Consider the following 23,413-nt stretch of genomic DNA (forward strand, 5'->3'; position numbering starts at 1 on the left):
CATGTGACAAAGGTGTAAGTGTGGCATGCTGAACTTGACACTTTGTGCCCACACCAATGTGTCAGAGTTTCACACTTTGTACTTTATACTTTACAGAAGAAGAGAAAGAAAATGGGAAAAAAAAATTAAGGTATGATGTTGCTTCACCCGCAGTTACACCTGTTAATTTCTATTTATATTTCTTTATTACTATTATTTTTAAATCGGCAAGTACTATACACAGAGCACACCCACTTAGCAGTGGGTGTTTCCCCTGTTCACTCTCATGAAACCCTTAAAGAGACAGAAGCTCATGTTGTCTTCAAATAACACCTCCGTTTCACAAGAGATACCACAGAGTGAGATTTATGCAGCACTTTTCTAGTTTTAATGTTAAAAGTTAAAACTACAAGCGACATTTAAAAAGCAGTTTATATTGTACAATTTAGGTATTTTAAATTTCACAGCAATTCTACAATCACAAGATACCGTGAGATGCACATCTGTGGACTTGAAAAGCAACTTGCTATTTTTATGCAGTACAAACATTTGATGCAGATGAGCTAAAAAGCTTCTGTTGAGGAGCTAAATGAAGGCCTTTTATAAATTAGTGAAGCAGAGGCTTAAACACAGTTGATATTTTATCTCAAACTGCCTGGATCAGTCATATCAGATAGATAAGTCTACATTTGTAGTTTTGCAGCAGATAAATCCTTTGCTGTTTTTTTGCTTTTAGCAGAACAGAAAGTCTTTGACATGAGTTTACTGAGTATTAACAGGACAAGTTTGTCTAATCAAGCTACTGGGAGGAGGGCACCGGCTGTGTGTGTATCCATGGTGTTTGCATAGAAGGCCCAGAGTTGTACTGTCCCATGTTTTAAAGTCTGCATATTGCTGAAAGTCGGGTGAGTGGAGTCCAGATTATCATTGTTAAAACTTACATTTTAAACTCTTTCGACACCTTAATGGACAAAAACTGTACACACACAAAATCTGCCATGAAATCGTCACATAAGAATGTATTTTTGTCTTTATTTCATAAATCACCAAATCAACTTGAGATCTTTTGATCTCAATGATCAAGCAATAAGATATTTCCATCAATTTTCAGATATTTAAAGCCTTTAAATGACAGTTTAAACATTTTAATTATTTGTTGTTTGTTGAAATGTTTATTTTGCATATAATATCTAATAAGGGGAAGGACACTCGTGGTGATTAGAGTCTTGGACATCAGCAGCAAAATTGACTTAATTGTAATGTCATTGTTTTGTGAAGTGCAATGGAGAATAATGTCGTGTTGGCTTCCACTGAAACCACATTTAAATCTCTCTGCCACTGCAGTATAAAACAATGCATTCTGTATTGTCAGCTTTTCATTTTGAAGAAAAGCATTTGATTTTTGTTCACTATATTCCACCAGATTGACCTTTTTGCTACTGTAGGCCAATGCATAAAAGTCTTGTATATTTGCCAGTTGTCTTAGAGAACTGAAAAATCATGGCTTTGTTCACTGCTGCTGTACATGTATGAACATGATTGACACTGACTTAAAATAAACTGTAAAACCACACTCATCCCTCAAAAAAAGGCCAAAAGCACATAACAATTCAAGATAATGATCACCACTGTATTTGCTGTTCCAGGTCCATAAAGACAAATGTATTGCAAATTTGTATAGAAAAAAAATAGACATGAAATACACAATACATTCAAATCCATACACTATTTATGAATAATGTATGTATTCTTCATTACTTTGGGGATAACGTAGAAGATCTAATGTGTAAAAATATTCTCATTATATCTACTGTAACAAAGAAACAGCTGAATTTAAAGCCACATTTTCACACACTACAAATATAACATATAACACTTTTTAAACTTTTTGTTGTTACATGAAATGTTATACAAAAGCTTTAATAAAAAAAATATTCAGTTGTAAAGAACATGAATACTTAATGGGAATATCCATTTGGAAAAAAAGACACTATTAAGTCTATATTATGGTATTTAATATGATTTCTAACCAACTTATTGTACAATGTTAAGGAGAAAATCACAACCATTTAAAATGAAAACACTGACACAGATAATGTAATCAATGAACCTAAGAAAGTTGCCTCACTTATAATGATGATTTAATGTTTACATTATCAATATATTCCTACTGATATTTCCATTTTTCAGTGAAAATTAAAGAATATAATATAAAAACAAAACATCGGAGAATCATTTTTAAAACATATTTCAAATGTTTAGTTAAATGTTAAACCTAAATACTTTACTAGAAAATGTTAATGTATATTTGTGCCCATAATTTGTAACTTGATGGTCCATGAATGGTGGGAAATATGTGGGAATGGGACTTGACAAAGCTCTGATGGTTGAGAATGAGAATTAGTCTTCAGTTATGACAGTGGTTCCCAAAGTGGGAGGCCATTGCAGGGGGTGGGGGTAATGAACTCTTGGGCACTGCTAGCATAATGGACAGGTTTTTTGACGGGGCTCCCACACAAACGCAAAGCAGAGGTTGAAGCATTGCCAAATATGCTTCCAAACCAACTTCCTTCCAAGCCATAGAAAATATGATGAAGCATATCTTGTCTTTGGCTTCACCTGGACAACGAAGATTTTCTTGTAAAACAAAAGGGGGTCAAAAAAAAAAAAGTTTGGGAACCACTGAGTTATAGGAAAGGAGATGCTCAAACTACTGTCACTTCTCATAGCTCACCCACTTTCGATAGAAAGAATCGCTGACTTTCCACAAGAAGGAGCCACTGGACCTACAGCACACAGGTCACCCAGCTTCATACAGAGCAAGGGCGGTAAAGCACAGATAAATTAATAAATTCACAATTCCAGATACATTCTGCTTTAAATGAGCACATTAGATGAATGCTCTCTTCCAGTGGATTCATGAACAACACTGAACTTCTGTAAAATATATTCAAATATACTCTCAGTCTGAAACAGCTCTGCAGTTCATTATAATTATAGGTGTAAAAACCCTCTGGTTAAACTAAAATAATAATGTTAGTGTTGTTTTTAGTGATAATCACTGTTATTTTATAATTACGTGGCTTCCACAAACTATATATTAAAGTTGATACTGTACCGTTTTGAGTATTTCCAGAGCCTCTGATTGTCTCATAGACAGAACGATCACCTACAAGTCAGAGAAAATGATTCACCACATAATGTAAACACAAGTATTCTTGTCAGTAACATTTATACTAAGACAAGATGAGATAAGATAAGCTTTAATGTCAGTGTAAGCACAAACATACAGTGAAATTAGAAAATGTATTATTACTTATAAATGCTGTACATGATTAAATTTCGTTGTTGTCTTAGTTTTCTTTAATTCAACAGTGTTAAAGCTGCAGAAGAGAAAAACATCAGGATATTTTAAACTAGGTAAAAAACTAACCATGAATGAGAGTGGAGTAGACTTGTTGTTGATTTTCACACTGACTCACCCTCTGGTCATCGGCAGAACCTTTATTAAAATTTCAAAATAAGACACTAACGTTCACATAGTTTATTATGTTTTATATAATATTGTGAACAGTTTTCAGTTTTGGAATGTTGCATCTCCATATTTAAATATTTTAAAGAGTAAAATATGTAAAAGTCTCACCTTTCTTTTTGTAGACCTTTTTGTACAGGAACAGGAACAGGAGCAAAATAAATATGATTCCAGAAATGAGTCCAGTGACCATCAGAAGAAGAAATGAAGAACTGGACACAGCTATTGCAAATAAGAAAAATGAACTGTTAACTTTAATAAACTTAACCAAACTCAGTTGAGTCAGCTGATCTGGTAACACTAGTAGGGATAGAAAGAACCTTAACAACAACATCAAGATGAAGTGCAAAACAAGTCTTAAAAGTAACTTTCATTTAAAGATATATAATAATATCATATAACCTCTTCAATACATGTGCCACACTTGACAACATTTAAAAGTGGGACCACTTGCTGTAAATAGCAATCATGATTCCTTTTAGGTTTGTAAAGTGATTTAAGTGTTAGGATGCCTGGGTCGTTGACCCAGAGTTTTGAGTTTATTATGTTACTTATCATTTCTAGTCTTTGGTTTCTTTGTTGGAGTTCTGTCTTATGGTTTATGTCTGTGTTCTCTAGTTGCTGTCTCTCTGTGTCCAGTCAGAGTCTGTGTCTATAGTTCAGTCTGTGTTATGTTTCCTGTTTTACTTTGAAAATCCGTGTCTCATGTAAATGTGTCTGGTTTTGCTTCCTTTGTCTGGTTAGGCCTGATTTGCCCCAGCTGTGTTTCCCTCCTGTTACCCATTCCCTGATTGCTCCCTCTGTGTATTTAAGCCCTGTGTTTCAGTTTGTCTGTGTTGTGATCTACCCTTATCTAGCTGTGTGTTTTGTCTGCCCGTGTAAGTTATTTGGATTCTTACTTTTGTTCTGTTTGAGTTCAGCATTAAAGCTGTTTGAGTTTACGTTTGTCTCTGGCGTCTGCACTTTGGGTCCTTTTCCTGCCTGCACACAGCCGTCACATAACAGTTTGTGTTGTGTTCTCTGTTTTTAGTAGTTTTGTATTATTTTACGTCCCCAGTGTCACTTTTCTATATTTAGCATGTATTTCAGGTCTGATACTTCATATGGCTTCTTTATGGTTTATTTTCTTGCTTTATTGTTTATGTTTCTATATTCATTTGTATTCTTGTATTCATGCCTTAACTTTTCAGCTTTAGTTATTCATCATTTTATGGTTTATATTTAGTTGGTTCTCCCTCATGTTTTCTACTCTGTACCTTTAGGCTCATCTCTGCGTTGTCTTCGTGTCTGTTTTTCAGACTGATGGGGTTTATCTGTTAGAAACATATTTCCCCCATAAAAAAGAAAACATGTTACAGTGTGCACATGATAGACTTTCTTTTTTCTGAATCCATTTGACCACTACTCTTCTTTACATTTATAAATTAATCTTTTTCTGTACTCTGCATGATGCTTCCCTCAGAGCTACTGTTCATAACAACCGATTTACCAGGAAACACAAGACATCTCATTAGTGTAAGGTTCAGAGGCCAGACCTCACAGGAGGAGATGCACATTATAGCTGCACAGGGACATTTGAAATAGCAGCAACTTCAAATATGTTATTTCTAACTTCTGACTAATTCCTTAATCTGCTCCAAAACATACAGACTATATCAAAATTTCACAAATCACATCATCAATATAACACACGCATACATATGTGTGTGTATTTATATCCTTGTGCAGGCATCTCATTGACATAATGGTTTCCCTACCTAACCCTAACCATCAAAAATAAATGCCTAACACTGACTCCAACCCTAAACCTAACCATAACCTAATTGTAACCCTGACATTAAAACCACATTTTGAGTCTCAAAAATGCCTTCAAACTTGTGGGGACCAGGATTTATAATCAAATATCAGACGTTTTTTAGGGTGCCTTATGACTTTAATATGCTAGCCTCCTGTTGCAGCTATGTGCAGGTGACTGGGCGTGCGTACACAGTAACATTGTTTCTGATGTTTTTCTTCATCATTGCATTTTTGTATTAATCTGATAAAGTCATAGTGAAAGAGACAGTGTGCTTCTGTGTTTTTTATTTATTTTGAATGAGATGATAAGGCAGGATGAGTTCTATTCTTTTTTTAGAGAAATCATAGTTGTTTTCTTAGTTACAGGGGTTTGAAATTACAAATGAGTACTTTTTTTCTGTTTATTTCTTTCATGATTGTACTCAGGTGAGAAAGCAGCATATGAGTTCTGCGCTACATACACCAGCTGAAAGTTCAAACACAAAGTGGTGAGAAAGCTACGATCACATGAAGCTCTTTGTCTGACTGAAAATCTTACGCTGCCTGCAGTTTCCAACTCTGTGGACTGTGAGAAGAAGATGGAAAATCCAGAGAGAATCCGGATGAGGGAAGAAGAGGGAGTTTGAAAAATTGTTTAATTTTATAAAATGTATTAAAAAAAAATGGTAGCACTTTAGTCTGTTGAAGACTGCTGTGCACATTTCATTCTGCCTTTGCAAGTTTCAGTCAGAGTTAAACAAACAAATAAACAAAACAAACATAAACAGTTTTAACTTCCACAGTTATTTTTTTTCCTTCAAAGTTTGATAGACCTCTGTTCATATTCCCACTGAGTGTCGTCTCTGTGGATCTCACATCTGATAATTATTTTCTCTGCTCTGCCCATCTGATGCCAAATGTGTTCAGATATCAATAATACAGGCACAAAAAGGAGAAAATAAAACTTTTTTTTCACAGTTTGTATTAATAGAAAATTTACTGCTGAAAAAAACTTACCATTTTTAAAGAGATCACTGTACTCTGTGTAGTAAACTGGGTTTCCTCTTCCTCCTCTGCACCTGTAGAGTCCTTCCTGTGAGACTCTGATTTGGCCATTTAAGTGGAAAACTGCATCTTGTGTGGTCAGAGGTTTAGACAAGTTCTCATCTCTGTACCAGTAGTATCTCCATCCAGATGATAATGGGTTCACTGAACATTTCAGGGTCATATTGCCCCCTACTGGAACGTCTCTCATATCAGAAGTTATTTGAGCCTTTGGTTGATCTGTTGAGTTTAGACAAAGATAGAAAGAATAAATATAATATACCACACAAACAGGTTAGGATTGCACTGCCCTGATGTTGTCAGAATTCAACATCACTAAACCTCTATTTAGATTTCCAACAACGCATAAGAAGCAATAAGACCAAACTGCCATGCTATGAGTACATCCTTCTTTTTGATAACCACAGGATGGTAAAAGGGTCCAAGCTGTGTTTATACTGATGTAATTCACTTTCCTCCACTCTTACACACCCAGAATGCCTTTTATCCTTTCAGTGAATGCATTTTTGCTCCATTTCATTGTGATGCTTTATTTTATTTATAAATTACTCCTCTCCATTATTTTGTGTGACGTCTCTTTGCTTCCACCACAACAACAGATTCACAAGAAAACTTCTCATAATCTGAGGTTCAGATGTCAGACCACACAGGAGGAAATACACATTATAGCTGCAAAGAGGAATTTGAAATAGTAAAACTTTAATTAAGAGACTTTGTAACATTTTGTGACCCTCGTTAAGCATTTTCATATGATTTGATTATTTTTATTTCATGGAGTTTGCGTTACTTGTGACTTTCCAAACTGTAACAGACGCACAACAGACCCGACCACATTTCACCGCTTTTCAACACTTTATTTCGGTTGCTGCTCCTTCAGCTCTCAGTTGCAGCTTGTCAGCTGCCAGCCACACACACAACAACAACAAACTCAGGAGCCAGTCCAGCCTTAAATGCAGTGGAGGTGTGATGAGCTGATGCCGCTAAGGTGTGGTTTTAAAATGATTGTTTTACATAAGAAAAAAATATAAAATTCATTCAAAATAAATGCTGCAGGCCATTTGAAGTTTTGATAGATGTCATCAAGATACTTTTCCTCTTTCAGAGATGCCTGATCCCACAATAATCCAGCTAAACAATGACAACACCAGATTGCTTATTTTAGTCACAAAAACAAGCAGGCAAAGAGAAACACAAATTTTACACTCTATAAAAAATGACTTACATAAAATAAATAATTCCTTCATCTACATAATTTTTAATGTTATTTTGTATGTTTTGCAGAATCAGTGCACAGGCACATTCACACACGCACACACCTCTTTAAGGTCTGGGAGTGGGTTTAAAGGGAATGATCTCAATATTCTAGCCTCCTGCTGGAGCTTTCTAGTGTTGGTGAGGATGGTAACCACAGCAACAGTAACATTATTTGAACTTCCCTCCTTCAATTTTCCTCCATTTCCTGCTTTGCACTGATGTCTTTTTGGGTTGTGGCTCCAAGCCTGAATATTTTGACTAAAATGTCAAATCTGATTGTTGATCATTGCATTTATTTTCAATCAAACTCATTAATGGTAAATGGCCTGTATTTGTATAGCACTTTACTAGTCCCTAAGGACCCCAAAGTGCTTTACACATCCAGTCATCCACTCATTCACACACTGGTGATGGTAGCCACAGCCGCACTGACAGAGGCGAGGCTGCCAAACACTGGCGCCACCGGGTCCTCTGACCACCACCAATAGGCAACAGGTGAAGTGTCTTGCCCAAGGACACAATGACCGAGACTGTCCGAGCCGGGACTCGAACCGGCAACCTTCCAATTACAAGGCGAACGCCCAACTCTTGAGCCACGATCACCAGTATTAATGTATTCTGCTTCAACAATTTAGGGTCACAAGGTATTGGACCATATCGCAGCTAACAGGAAGCTACTCGGGACAGGTCGCTCATCTGTTACCGGGCTGAGACATTCACACCTACAAGCAATTTAGATTCACCAATTTCCCTAACCCCACTAACTCTGTGGACTGTGGGAAGAAGATGGAGAATATGGAGAGAATCCACAGAGATGTGGAGAGAACATTCAAACTCCACACTGAAAGACCTCAGACAGACAGTGGATTTGAAACCAGTGCAAAGAAGCATGCGACTCTGCTGTTTGTGTTAGGCATAGTGAATTACACAGTGGACTGAACTATTTATTTATTTAATACTGTCATTTATTTTAAAAGATCACATTATTTGCATAAGATCCTAGGCTAAGATGATTTTGTTTTTGTTTAATAAAATTTGGAGATTTGTAGTTATTTGTTGAGCAAGTTTGAAAAATGCTATACTTCTTGTTAAGCTCGAAGAGTTTTCTTCTTCTTCGGCCATGTTTTCTTAATAATGCACACACTTGGTTGGTTGATTACTTTTCCTGTTTCTTTTATTGTTAGCAACACAGGAGGGAAAACCATACATACTTCAGCAGTTCGCGCTTCGGAACATAAGGAACAGGAAGTGAAGTAATCTGTAATCACCAAAATAAAATCCTTTCCAAAATAAAATGACAATCAGAAAACGTCTTTCACAACATAAAATAAATTAATATATTTACTCATGAGAACACAAATCTAACACCCCCCCTTGTTCTTATGCTGTTAATCCATAGCATCTTATGCATTTCCAAAGAACCATTTTTGAAACTTTCTGAGTCTCACTCTTGTAACTGGTTTTGTTAGTATGTCTGCAGCCATTTCTTCTGATGGACAGTGTTCAATGCGGATTTTCCCTTCATTTACCGCTTCACGAATGAAGTGATATTTCACATTAATATGCTTTGACCTCTGTCTGTTCACTGGGTTTTTACTCAAAGCAATGGCCCCTTGGTTGTCCCCAAACAGTTTTGTACATGTGTACCTTTTTCTGTCCATGCCGTTTAACAGTTGGGTTAAGTACATGCTTTCCTGAGTAGTGGTTGCAAGACCAATGTATTCAGCTTCACATGTTGAGAGTGCCACTGTAGGCTGTTTCTTTGTTTTCCAAGATATTACTGGTCCCTCTTTAGTAAGTGCAAAACAGTAGCCTGTTGTACTGCATCTGTCTTTTACAGAGGATGCCCAGTCAGAGTCACTGTAAGCAATTAGATCTAGATCCTCACTGCTTTTCTTAAAGATCAGTTCAAAGTCATTTGTGCCTTTTAGGTATCTGAGGACTTGTTTTGCCGTTACTAAGTCCTCTCTCGTGGGTTGAGCTAGTGTTCGAGATAGTCTGCTAACAACCCAGCTTATATCTGGTCTCGTACACGTCATGGAATATATCAAACTGCCCACTATTTCTCTGTACTCTCTTGAGTTAACAGTCTCATTTGCATCACTTCCTCCACATGCAGTAGTATCCGTTTTTAGTTCCCACGGTGTGGATCTGGGTTTGCATTCAGACATCCCAAAGCGTTCCAACATTTTTTGAATGTACCTCTTCTGATTCATCCTGATTTCACTCTCTTTTTGTATAAACTGTATCCCAAGAAAACTGGATATTTTCCCCAGGTCTTTCATGTTAAACTTTGACCTCATTGTTTCTTTGAATGTGTTTAACAAGTTAGTATTGCTAGCCGCAATGATCAAGTCATCTACCCAGATGATAACCAGTAGAGTTTCATGTTTAATATCCTTCCTGTATACACAGTGATCAGAAAGGTTTCTTTCAAAGTCATTTTGTTCAAGGTTTCTACCTGATTGTTTTAACCCGTAAAGGGATTTCTTTAATGTGTACACCACGTTTTCTCCTGATTCTGTTTGCTCAAAACCTTCTGGTTGGTCCATGTATATTTCTTCCTCAATGGGAGCATGCAAATATGCAGTTTTAACATCCATTTGGTGGATAATAAGATCATTCTGGACTGCTATTTGCATTAGGGTTCGCACAGATGTCATGTTTGCTGTTGGTGCAAATGTCTCTTGGTAGTCTATTCCTTGTGTCTGGTTGTAACCTTTTGCTACAAACCTGGCTTTGAATATTTGTCCTTGTTCATTTTCTTTGAGGGCGTAGACCCATTTTCCTCCAATGGTTTTTCTACCAGTAGGTAAAGTAGTCAGTTCAAATGTGTCATTCTCTTTCAGAGAGTTGATTTCTTCTGTCATTGCCTGTTTCCACCTTGGTGCCTCTGGTGACATCAGCGCCTCTTTATAGGTTTGGGGGATTCCACAGGTTGCTCTGTAACAATAATCAACACTTACAGAAGTTGCATTTGCTAAATCTCTGCAGTTAGATGTGTAATCCTCTAAATATTTAGGAGGTTTCCTTTCTCTGTTAGGATAGCGCTCAGTTTGGTTTTGCTCATCACCCTCATTTCTTTCTATGTCAGGGTTTGGTTCATTTGTGTCGGTTTCCTCTTCTCTAGGAGGTCTGTTCTCTGCTGCGTTTTCATTTTGTTGTTCTGTACTTTCTTTTGAAGGCACTACATGCTCATAAGTCTGAATTTCTGTGTCATATTCATCAGTCTGTGTTTGTTGTTCAACAGTGTTCTTCTTGATAAATCTCACAAGTCTGTGTTTTGACACTTTTCCTGTGTGAGGGTTATAAACCAGGTATGCTGGGCTATTTTTACTATAACCCACAAATATTCCTTTTTCACATCTGGGATCAAGTTTCTTGTGATCATGTATGTATGCATAACAGTCTGACCCAAATATCCACAGTTTTGAGAGATCTGGTCTTTTCCCTGTTAACATCTGATAAGGTGTACTTTTAGTCCTGTTACTGTAGCATCTGTTGCGGATGTGTGCTGCATTTTGAATGGCGTAAGGCCATAATTCTTTTGGCAGCTCTTTTTCTAGTAAAAGACACCTCCCCATTTCAAAGAGAGTTCTCCATTGCCTCTCAGCTGTGCCATTCTGATGGGGAGAATATGGCGCAGATGTCTCATGCTTTATACCCTTTTCCCTTAAAAGAGACTGGAAGGAACTGCTTGTGAACTCGGTGCCATTGTCCGATCTAATGCACTTAACACTGCCGTATGGTGCACAGTCGGCTAGAAACTTTGCTGTGGCCTCTGTGGTGTCACTTTTCTGTTTTAGAAAGTAAACTGACACTGCCCCTGAAAAATCATCCGTAAATAATATAGCGTATTTATGACCACTTTGGCCACTTGGTTCAATGGGGCCGGCTAGATCAGTGTGCACCAACTGTAATGGCTCACTCGCTTTTGGGTCGCTTTGTCTGTTTCTGTTGTTAGTGAACTTCCCTTCTGTGCACACATTACAATCTAACATGCCACTGCCTGTGATTTTCATGCCATCTACAACATCAGGTAGCTTTAACACATCACTAACATTACAATGTCCTAAAATTTCGTGCCATGTTTTCACATCACATGCCAGATTAACAGTGTCACAGGACATCATGTCATTGAATGATGTTTCATTGTTTACCGTTTTCAAATAGTAGAGTCTGTTGTATTCTTCGATGGAGAAGACTGTCCCATCTTTGTTCACTAGTTCATTCTGTCCCTTCTTGAAGACCGCCTGTGCTCCATAGGTTGTAGCTGCCTTCACTGAAAATATGCTCTGAGGGTAGGATGGGATGAACAGAGCATCTCTCAGTGTGATGGTGGTACAGTGTCCTTGTATGTCCCGTAGAGAGACGTTGGCATCTCCCCTCTTGAGTGCGACGTTGTTTGTCCAGGATCCATCAGCGAGCTCCATGTAGTGTTTCTCAGGATCAAAAGTCTCATCAAACTTTATGAACTTGTTCTTCTCCGTAATGATGTGTGAAGTAACACCACAGTCCACCATTAGTCCTTCTCTTATTATGTCAGTAGGCAGAAGTCTTTGACTAACTTTAAATAGAAAAGTCTGCTCTTCTTTCTTGTCCTCTTGTTTTACTACAGTTAGTTTTGCATCATCTCTGTACTTGGTTTTTCTTCTACATGTCTCATCACTGTGTGTTGAGCTTCTATGGTAGCTACACCACTTAGGTGTTCCCTTTTGGAGACAATCTTTTACAAAATGTCCTCGGTTTCCGCATCCATGACAGGTGATTGATGTTAAATCAACCTTCATCACATTATCCGCTTTTACTTTGTTGTCGAATTTCTCGGTTTCCTCATAACTTCGTAGGTTGCTTTTGAACTGTGTGAATGTTAAATCATCACTGCTTTGAGTTGTGTGAATAGCAAATGGCTTGTAAGCTTCAGGAAGCCCATTTAAAATCATAGCGATAATAAGTCCATCACTGATTACTTCTTTTGCATTTCTTAGGGAGGTCACTGCTTTTTCAGCTCGGATAATATAATCTGGGACTGTCTCATCTGGTTTCTTCTGTAAAGACGTCAGCTCTGTGTACAGTGCGATGATTCTGGGCTTGCCTTTACTATCGTAGTGGTCACGTAGTATTTTTAAAGCTTTTCTTCCGTCGTCAGTCGCATCTCTCATTACCAGTGAAAGGCTTTTATCATCAAGAAACTGTATCATTTCAGCGTAGCATTCAGCATTCTTCTCTGCATCTGGGTTAGTGGCTAATTATAGTGTCCTTTAGGCCAATGATCCGCATGTGGCCGAGAAACTTTGCCTCCCAAAGTTCGTAACTGTTTTTGTCTCCGTTGAACACTAACCTCTGCCATCTTCCTCCTGTTGTGTCACGTCTGGGCCCATAACCTGTTAAGCTCGAAGAGTTTTCTTCTTCTTCGGCCATGTTCTCTTAATAATGCACACACTTGGTTGGTTGATTACTTTTCCCGTTTCTTTTATTGTTAGCAACACAGGAGGGAAAACCATACATACTTCAGCAGTTCGCGCTTCGGAACATATGGAACAGGAAGTGAAGTAATCTGTAATCACCAAAATAAAATCCTTTCCAAAATAAAATGACAATCAGAAAACGTCTTTCACAACATAAAATAAATTAATATATTTACTCATGAGAACACAAATCTAACACTTCTTATCCTGTATCTTTATATCAGTATTGTCCTGAGGTGATGGAGCAGCAGGTCAGCATTGGCGTCTCACAAAGTGGTGACAAACTGTCTACAATGAGGCTACTATCAGCTGCAGCTCTTTGTCTGACTAACAATGTAACATGCTTTGTAGACCATTGAATTCATCCTGTGCTGACCATTATGACATTTGTCAAATGGAGATCACACAACAAACATGACTTACTTGATACTGACAATGTGAAGGCTTCACTCCACTCTGTTGAAGAATATGAGTCATCTCTGCGTCGACTCTTACACATGTAGTCTCCACTGCTGAACTCAGAAACACTGAATGTCACATCATTATTGTGTGTCCACTGTGTGGGTGTCCTGAGTTCTCTCCATTCATACTCCCACTCAGTGGTTTTACCTCCTTCCTGCATCTCACATGTCAGAGTGATCGTCTCACCTCTGAATATCTGAGGCCAGTTGGGTTGTTGTTTTACAACAACTTTATTGGAAACTGTTTACACATATTAACAGTTGAGATACAAATAGAAACATGAAATCAACACAGAAAACTTAACATTGTATGTTTGATAATCATGAGTGAATGTATATTTCAAACTAAATTTCTGAACTCACTGGTTTTCTCAATGGTGACTTCATCACTTATATCAGTGTAGTAAACTGGGTTTCCTCTTGTTCCTCTGCAGCGGTAGATTCCTCCTTGAGATACTCTGATATCTCTGTTTTGATCTCTGATTTGAACTATAGAGGTTCTTTGGGTTCGTCTGAACCACTCATATTTCCATCCATCAGAGCTCTGCACAGAGCAGGTCAGTGTCACACTGCCCCCTACTGGTATGATTGTTGTTCCTGCTGTCAGTGTGGCCCAGGGTCTATCTGCAGATATGAAAGAGGAAGAAAAATAAATATGTGGTTCATTATAAAAACATAATAAGATTAAAAAAATACAGTTTATATTTATGTTTATATTTGTAGATCTCTAAATAACCACAGTCTAAATGTTTGTCCATTCTATGGCCCTGAATGTAAAATAATGCTGGTTAGTTGGTTTAGATAACAGAAACATCATCACTTTAAACTTCACGAAGCTTTTCATGTTTCTTCTTTTCCTTTAGAAATGTAATTAAATTTAATTTCATCCACGATTGACTCTGTTGTTAAAACTCAATTTGTTAATTTTGTTAATGACAACTTGCAGAGTCTGTGAGTATTGACGCACTGACTTTACAGTGGTCCTGGTTCAAGTTCAAGTTTTAATGACAAATTTAATTAAATGTTGTTCAGTTGATTATTTGAACAGGGATCATACATTTATGCTGTCGGTCACTGAAGACTTACCTAATACAGTTATAGAGACAGTATTACTGTTCTTTTTATCATGTGAGCTCTTCCTGTCACCAATGCACTGATATTCACCACTGTCACGTGTAGATATAATTTCTAATTTGGAATCTTTGTTTGGACTGTAGGAGAAAACTTCTTGACCATCCTTGTTAATTTTGTAATACCAGTCAGTGTCTTCTCCTTCATTCATGTCACATTTGAAGGTAACAGACTCTCCGATGAAAAAACTGGACGAGTTGGGTTCAATAGTTAGCACCGCATCTAGAATCCAACATAACCACAAAGTTAACAATCTGAAACACTTCATGCACTATTGAAGGCACAACCTTAGTTTATATTCACAAAATTATAAAGATAGTGATAGATATATAAATAAATAAATAAAAAGAAAAATGTAAAGTGCTTAAGACTGAAACAGTAGTATGTAAACAGAAGTAAGATAAATAAAAAACAAAAAGTGAAAAGTGTTTTGTCACCTTGAGCGTGTCCAGTGCAGAGAAGCGTACAGAGCACTAAAATAAAGACAGAAACTTCAGACATTATCAAAGTAGCGACACTCAAATATGTCTCTGTAGGTTGTCAATCATCATAAAACAGGAAACAGAGGATGACAACACAAGTTTGACAACATGAACCAGAAGACAGGAAACATGACAGACTAACACAGAAGACCTAAGTGAAACATTACTAAACTAATCTTAACGCAACCAAAGGCAACCAGGTACCTACCCCTGGTTTATTATTACTAGTCTTATTGTTTGTGGATCTGTATTTCTAGCTTTAGTTGTTGTTTGTTTTGTGATTTCTAGTTCTTGTGTTTTGTTCCTGTGCCCCTCATGTTTAGTTCTGTCATAGATAGATAGATCATCATCATGTTCCCCAGTCAGCCGTGTCTCATGTCGCAGTTTGTCACTCCTGTCCTGTGCTCTGTGTTCCCTCTTTTCAGTGTCAAGGTTGTGCCTCTGTGCCTGTCGTGTGTTTCCTGTTTTATTTTGATAGTCTCTGTCCTGTGTGCAGTGTGTCCAGTTTTGCTTCCCTTTTCTCGTTAGGTCTGATTTGTCCCGGCTGTGTTGCCACCTGTTCCCCATCCTCTTGTTGTCCTGCCTGTGTGTTTAAGTCCTGTCATTTGCCATGTCGTACCCTCATAATGCTGTGTATTTCTTTCCTCCCTGTTCCAAGTCAGTTCCTAGTTTTCAGTTCCTCGTTTATTTTCTAGTATTTGAGTTTCTAGTTTTGCTTTGTATTTGGATGAGAAGTTTTCCAGCGTTAAATCTTCCGTTTTGAGTTTACTCCTCTGTTTACGAGTCAAACATCCTGCCTGCCACACAGAAAACCATGACAACAAATCTTTCTTGGATAAACTAAAGCAGCTCCACATACTGACTCAAATTAGAATGAAACATCAAAAAACATGTTGGTAACAAAACATGAGAATCCTCTGATCAGAAAACCTGAAATAGTGATGACTGATGCTCTGTTCTTCTTACTAAAACATGTTTATGGATCAGTATGAATCAAACAATAGAAGTCAGTGATGTACTCACAGAATAGGCCCAGCTCACAGAGCAAAGTGGCTCCCATCCTCACATCCAGCAGTGACACGTCTGAAAACTTCTACAACTTTCTGTAAAGAGAGAGAGTGAAGCAGCAGCACAGCAGATACCAAAGAGCTGTGAAGAGAACAAAGAGTATTTTTTTTAACTTCTTCTTTCTGCTTCCTTCCTTTTACACTGAAATAGCATCTAAAAGATCTGACCACAGCATGCTGTGACATCTTTATACTCTCCTGCTGCTGCAGAAACATCAGGTTCTTTCTTTATGAAAAGGCCTGTAATATAAAAACTAAACCGAAAAAACTTGACATGCAGTAAGTTTTATTATACAAATATCCGCGTGACTGAGCAGCTAAAAAGGCAAAATAAGATCACAATTTCAGAATAATTTTTAAATGTGAAGTGTTTAGGTTATCTTACATGTCAAAAACACAACAAGAACACAGCTCTGGCTGCACCTTCACACACCACACACACCGAATACTCTTTGTCATAAACCATTAGAAGCATAAAATCACAGCATCGAAGCATCATCATACAGAAACATACATAATAAGACACAAAATGCTAATGTTGCACTAAAGGCTGCTGCACAAAATCATTACATTGCTTCAAATATCCAATTAATACATTTCCATGAACAAATAAAGTCATATGTCCAGGGTGTATCTCACCTCTCATCAGCTGGGATAGGCTCGAGCCCACCTGAGACACAGAACTTTATAAACAACCAAGAAAACAGATTCATACAATATTAAGGTTTTCTTAACTGACAAAGCTGAGCTTGGTTTGTTTAAAGTATTTCATTACACTAATGCAAAACAGAAATAGTGTCCCTAACCAGAAGTGGGCATGTGGCAAGAGGAAGTCCTGCCCTCTCTCTCAGGTTATACGTGCTGCTGTTTTCATGGTGATGTAAGCTGTGTCAGTGACAACACAGTGGTCTGGTTCCTGGGGAATGTGAGTAATGTTTTGTTTTTTGTTTTTTTAAACTGAAATGTAAAATAAAACTCTGTCTGACTCTTTTATAAACTGTTTCCACTCAGAACTATTAAAGCAAATCCAAAATGTAGACCTGTTTGAGCTGACCACATACAAAACACTGTCAGTCTGATGTTTGGAGAGCAGAGCAAAGATGCAAACAGAGCCACCGTATGAATGCTATATTTGTGTTTCTTGTTTGGTTTCCTGATGCACATTTTTTTTATATATTTTATATATACATGTGTGTGTGTGTGTGTCTGTGTGTGTGTGTGTGTGTATATATATATATACAGTGGGGCAAAAAAGTATTTAGTCAGCCACCGATTGTGCAAGTTCCCCCACTTAAAATGATGACAGAGGTCAGTAATTTGCACCAGAGGTACACTTCAACTGTGAGAGACAGAATGTGAAAAAAAAAATCCATGAATTCACATGGTAGGATTTGTAAAGAATTTATTCGTAAATCAGGGTGGAAAATAAGTATTTGGTCAATAACAAAAATACAACTCAATACTTTGTAACATAACCTTTGTTGGCAATAACAGAGGTCAAACGTTTACTATAGGTCTTTACCAGGTTTGCACACACAGTAGCTGGTATTTTGGCCCATTCCTCCATGCAGATCTTCTCAAGAGCAGTGATGTTTTGGGGCTGTCGCCGAGCAACACGGACTTTCAACTCCCGCCACAGATTTTCTATGGGGTTGAGGTCTGGAGACTGGCTAGGCCACTCCAGGACTTTCAAATGCTTCTTACGGAGCCACTCCTTTGTTGCCCGGGCGGTGTGTTTTGGATCATTGTCATGTTGGAAGACCCAGCCTCGTTTCATCTTCAAAGTTCTCACTGATGGAAGGAGGTTTTGGCTCAAAATCTCACGATACTTGGCCCCATTCATTCTGTCCTTAACACGGATCAGTCGTCCTGTCCCCTTGGCAGAAAAACAGCCCCATAGCATGATGTTTCCACCCCCATGCTTCACAGTAGGTATGGTGTTCTTGGGATGCAACTCAGTATTCTTCTTCCTCCAAACACGACGAGTTGAGTTTATACCAAAAAGTTCTACTTTGGTTTCATCTGACCACATGACATTCTCCCAATCCTCTGCTGTATCATCCATGTTCTCTCTGGCAAACTTCAGACGGGCCTGGACATGCACTGGCTTCAGCAGCGGAACACGTCTGGCACTGCGGGATTTGATTCCCTGCTGTTGTAGTGTGTTACTGATGGTGACCTTTGTTACTTTGGTCCCAGCTCTCTGCAGGTCATTCACCAGGTCCCCCCGTGTGGTTCTGGGATCTTTGCTCACCGTTCTCATGATCATTTTGACCCCACGGGATGAGATCTTGCGTGGAGCCCCAGATCGAGGGAGATTATCAGTGGTCTTGTATGTCTTCCATTTTCTGATGATTGCTCCCACAGTTGATTTTTTCACACCAAGCTGCTTGCCTATTGTAGATTCACTCTTCCCAGTCTGGTGCAGGTCTACAATTCTTTTCCTGGTGTCCTTCGAAAGCTCTTTGGTCTTGGCCATGGCGGAGTTTGGAGTCTGACTGGTTGAGGCTGTGGACAGGTGTCTTTTATACAGATGATGAGGTCAAACAGGTGCCATTCATACAGGTAACGAGTGGGGGACAGAAAAGCTTCTTACAGAAGACGTTACAGGTCTGTGAGAGCCAGGGATTTTCCTTGTTTGAGGTGACCAAATACTTATTTTCCACCCTGATTTACGAATAAATTCTTTAAAAATCCTACCATGTGAATTCATGGATTTTTTTTTCACATTCTGTCTCTCACAGTTGAAGTGTACCTCTGGTGCAAATTACTGACCTCTGTCATCATTTTAAGTGGGGGAACTTGCACAATCGGTGGCTGACTAAATACTTTTTTGCCCCACTGTATATACATACATATACATACATACATATATATATTCTAGTTTTAATGACTATTAAAAGTTAATAGTACAAGCCACATTTATAAAGCAGTTCATTTTGTACACTTTAAATACTTTAAAAACCTCACATCCACAACCAGTTTTAAACACTGGATATGGTTTCTCGTCCACTAAAGAATCAAGAGGCTGCTTCTCCAAAAGCTGGCAACTGTCCCTGAGCCATGCAGGGAAATAAAACTAACTTATTGTTACTGTTTCTTCAAAAAGTTCTATAGTTGACAATCATTGTGTAGATTAATGGTTGGGTCTGCGCTTCTACAGGCCCCGCTGGTATAGAAACTTATTCCCGTTAATGACAAGGAAGGAAACAAGACGAACAGCTTCAACCGGTTTTTACTTGCACAAGGGAGGTCCCGGTTGGTGTCTCAGAAAAGCACTCTGAATCCAACCACAGACTACCACGACTCTGGCCCCCGCTTGCCGCCTTTTATTGAAAACAGTTACAGTACACACAAGCACCTCCCATTGTAAAACCCCCCTATGGTCACAAAAGACAAGGCACTATGTGTGTGTGTGTGTGAGTGTGTATGCTTGTGTTTGGGGGTGCGTTTGTGTGACCTCCTGCTTACCAAAAGGGTCATAAAGGCAGGAAGTTCACTAAGCAAGAAAACAGAACCCTCACATAGATGTCCCTATAATAAAACGCTACAGCCTCCCCCACCAACAAACTGGTTGGCGAGATGGTCAGAGACAAAGGAATGTCTTTGATCATGCTGCTTGAACTAAGACTTACAAATTTAAGTAACACAATGACAACATTTAACAATTTGACTCCAACATTAATAATTCCTTTCTTGAACTGTCTACTACAGGTTTGTGACTGAGCTTCTTGGAGGTGAGACATGTGTCTCATGTTCAGGTGCTTTCTGACACCTGCATCACACCATGGAGGTCTGCAATGATGACTCAAACTACATGGTGAAATTTAAGTCTCCGTCCACACTAGCCCGGATAGATTTGAAAACGGTGTTTTCATCTGAAAACGCTCCGCGTCCACACTATTGTTTTCAGTCGTTTTCATAGAGTTGTGCGTCCACATTGAATCGGCCGAAAACGCTTACGTTCCAGTACTGCGCATGTGTGAAGCGCAAGATAATTTGACCTGCCTCATTTCTGTCTGCCGTTTATTTACTCTCTGGCTCTTTGAAACGTTGCGGCAAAATATCGTGGAAAAGCACAGAGTTTTTAAATGGACAAACAATGAGGTGGAGTTGTTGCTGCGAGTAACACAAAAGTACAAAGTTGCAAAAGAGAGTGAGAATTAAAGAATTTGAAGAAAAGCTATCTGAAGCATGTATAAACTGATATTATTTTTAATAGGGCTGTCAAAATTGAGAGCATGCTTAGTATATATGGGGGTGGGAATACACGTTTGTGTCTGTGAGCACCTGTACGTCTGTGTCTATATGTCAGGTTGGGTCTTAGACTCCACCTCTCTGGGAACATGTCAGTATGTATGGAGTCCTATGTCCCCTCACCACACTCCCTGCCGGTGGCTGATGCCCTCAAATGTGGGTGCGTTGGTGTTCTTGGTGTCTGGGGCTGGGCACTCATGTATGTACCGGCTCACTCCTGGTGGCTGCTTGGGGGGACCTGGCGCCTGCGGCCCGGCTGGGCCCCTTCTTGGGGGTGGGGCGCCCTCAGGCCTCTGGGCCTGAGGCTCGGTCCTCTCTGGCACAATCGGCTGCCAGAAGAGCCCGCGGGCACGTCACTGCAACCCCCTCTGGCCTCTGCTCCGTGGCTGCTGGGTGACCTCTCATCTGGGGCTCTCCTCAGCCCTTCCCAGGAGGGTGGCACGGTTGTCCCTTTGGTGGTCCTCCTTGGGTTCTCGTACTCTGGGCCCTCTGGATGTCTGGGGCCTGGATCCCCACCATACCTGCTTCATGCCCTGGGGGACGGGGCTATGGCTCCCCACATCGTTGCATGGAGAAACCTTTTGAATACAAGTGTGCTGATCCACACAGTTGTGCACACAGGTGTACACACGGGTGTTCACAGACACAAACTACATCTTTCTTGGCTGCTACCTCAAAGCACATTGTGCGCTGTCAGTCTCGCGTGCTGCACAATAACATTTAATATTTAGTATCTACTGTTATCTACTGTTAGCTAGTTTATTGTGATGGTGTTGTATTTATTATGTTGCTCTTTTTTGTTTGTTTTCTCTTCTGGTTTTTTTTTCTTCTCTCGACAGGTGATCCAGGTGTTGTTTTTTTCTTTTTTGTTTGTTTGTTTGCTTTTCTTTTTTTCTCTCTCCCCTCTATTTTGTCTTTCTCTCCTTCTCTTTCTTTCATCCTTTCTTTCTCCCTATCCTATCCCCCAGTCATGTCTGTCCCATCTGTAACAACTGAAAATAAAATAAAATAAATACATAATTATAACAAAGATCAATCAAATGGACCAATATGGCAAGGCCATGATGATCCACTTGGTAAAGTAAATCCGCTTGGCATCTTTTTTGGCCTTCAGACAACAATTCTGATGGCTAAAGATCCAAACGGGACAGGCAAAAAAGAAACACTGTATGACTCTTCCATAAACTCTTTCCACTGAGAACTATTAAAGCAAATCCAAAATTTACACCTGAGTGTAGTAGTGTGGACCCGCATCCACACTATGGTTTTCAGTCGTTTTCTCAGAGTCCCATCCCAACATGTAGCTACACTCAACCATCAGTGGCTCAAATAGCTACTGTGCTTTACCCACGCTTTAAGGATTTAAAGTGTCTTGCAAAGGGAGAGCAAGAAGAGGTTTGGCCCAGCCTTGAGGCCCTGCTGCAGGAACAGTGTAAAAATGCCACCACAAAGGAGCCAACAAAGACAAAGAGCCTCCTCCTCTCTTCATTGTCTTCAGACCCTGACTCAGATGAGGAAGCACTGTGTAAAAGGGCCCTGAGTTTATACAGAGCAGAAACCGCCATCAGCGAGACAGACTGCCCACTGCAGTGGTGGGCCAGTTGAGCAGGGACCCACCCACAGCTTTCTGTCCTGGAAACGCTCTCAAAAACACATACATTTCAAAACAGAGCTGCCCCGTCGCAGCGTGGACACTCGAAAACGCAGACTTTCTAAATCGATGACGCATTTTAGTCATGTGATGCAGTCATGTGACCAATTAAACAAAGATAGCGGAGTGCTTTATACAGCAGTTGTTTTGATTGCTTTCAATTTTGACAGCGCTATTAAAGATTAATATCAGTTTATACATGCTCCAGATAGCTTTTCTTCAAATTCTTTAATCCCCTGGACTGGAACGTAAGCGTTTTCGTCCGTTTCAATGTGGACGCACAACTCTGTGAAAACAACTGAAAATGCAAGTGTGGACGCAGAGCGTTTTCAGATGACAACGCCGTTTTCAAATCCAGGAAGTGAATGAGCTAAAACAAATAGAAACACAGTATTCCATCCACCGCCCAACAATAATCTCAGTTAAAGTCATCAATGCTCCACCTGCACTGTGTGCCTCCCACACCCAAGTTTTGCTTCAGCCAAGCTGTGTTCCACTTGGCCTGTCCATATCTATCATCTGCCTCTGGTGTTCCACAGGCTTGAGGGTATAGAGTATGTATGGGGAGTGTGTGTGTACTGTGTTCATTTCTGTGTGTCTCCATGTGTGTGCGAGTATTTGCATATGTGTGCATGAGGGTGGGAATGCACGTTTGTGACTGTGTGTGGCTGTTTGTCTGTGTGTCAGCTCAGATCTTAGACCACCTCTCTCAGAACCTCACCCGCTGATGCATTGGTCGTTCTCAGTGTCCAGGGCTGGGTGCTTTTAGTTTCTTTTTATTTTGTTTTCCTGTGGACACTTTCAGATGGTTTTAATTACTTGTGTCACAAACTAAATTATATCTTAATGTTAGTTGTTTTGGGGACTTAATGACCTTAATCAGATCTGTGTCTTTTTACACAGCTGATATAAAGCTGTGCATAATCTGTGTCACATGGTACCACATCACCATCTTGTGCTTTTACATTGAGTTTCAATAATTCCTGCCAATGCTTCACTTGGCTTAACTGCCACAGAAAAATCTAAAACATACAGCTCTGCTATCACTTTTAACATAAAGGAAGACAGAAAACTAAACAGCAGTGGTGTTTGTAGGGTTACTGAAGTTGGGCTATGTGGTGGCTAGCGACACAGCTATGTTAGCATAATATAAACAGTGAAACTGGAGGGTGAACGCTAACATTTTTCCATTCGATGAAAGTTAATGTGATGGTTCCCGAAGGTTAGGGACAAATGCAATCGCATGGCAGGATGCTATAAACTGACAAAACTTCAGTCAGGAGAACAACT

At 39.2% G+C, this 23,413-nt stretch overlaps 1 protein-coding gene across 1 annotated transcript; it reads right to left on the reverse strand.

The window, feature by feature from the left end:
* Positions 1–2,709: 2,709 nt before the first annotated feature.
* LOC148104165 (uncharacterized) lies at positions 2,710–16,208 on the reverse strand. The gene is made up of 8 exons (XM_087838276.1): positions 16,172–16,208; positions 15,104–15,139; positions 14,622–14,888; positions 13,899–14,159; positions 3,623–3,733; positions 3,413–3,481; positions 3,059–3,148; positions 2,710–2,765 (listed from the first exon to the last, which is right to left on the reverse strand). The coding sequence occupies exons 1-8, from the start codon at positions 16,206–16,208 to the stop codon at positions 2,710–2,712; spliced, it is 927 nt and encodes a 308-aa protein (XP_087694402.1).
* Positions 16,209–23,413: the final 7,205 nt, after the last annotated feature.

The sequence above is a fragment of the Neolamprologus brichardi genome, chromosome 3 (genome assembly GCF_056152115.1).
Source record: "Neolamprologus brichardi isolate AB-2024 chromosome 3, ASM5615211v1, whole genome shotgun sequence".
Taxonomy (NCBI): Eukaryota; Metazoa; Chordata; class Actinopteri; order Cichliformes; family Cichlidae; genus Neolamprologus; species Neolamprologus brichardi.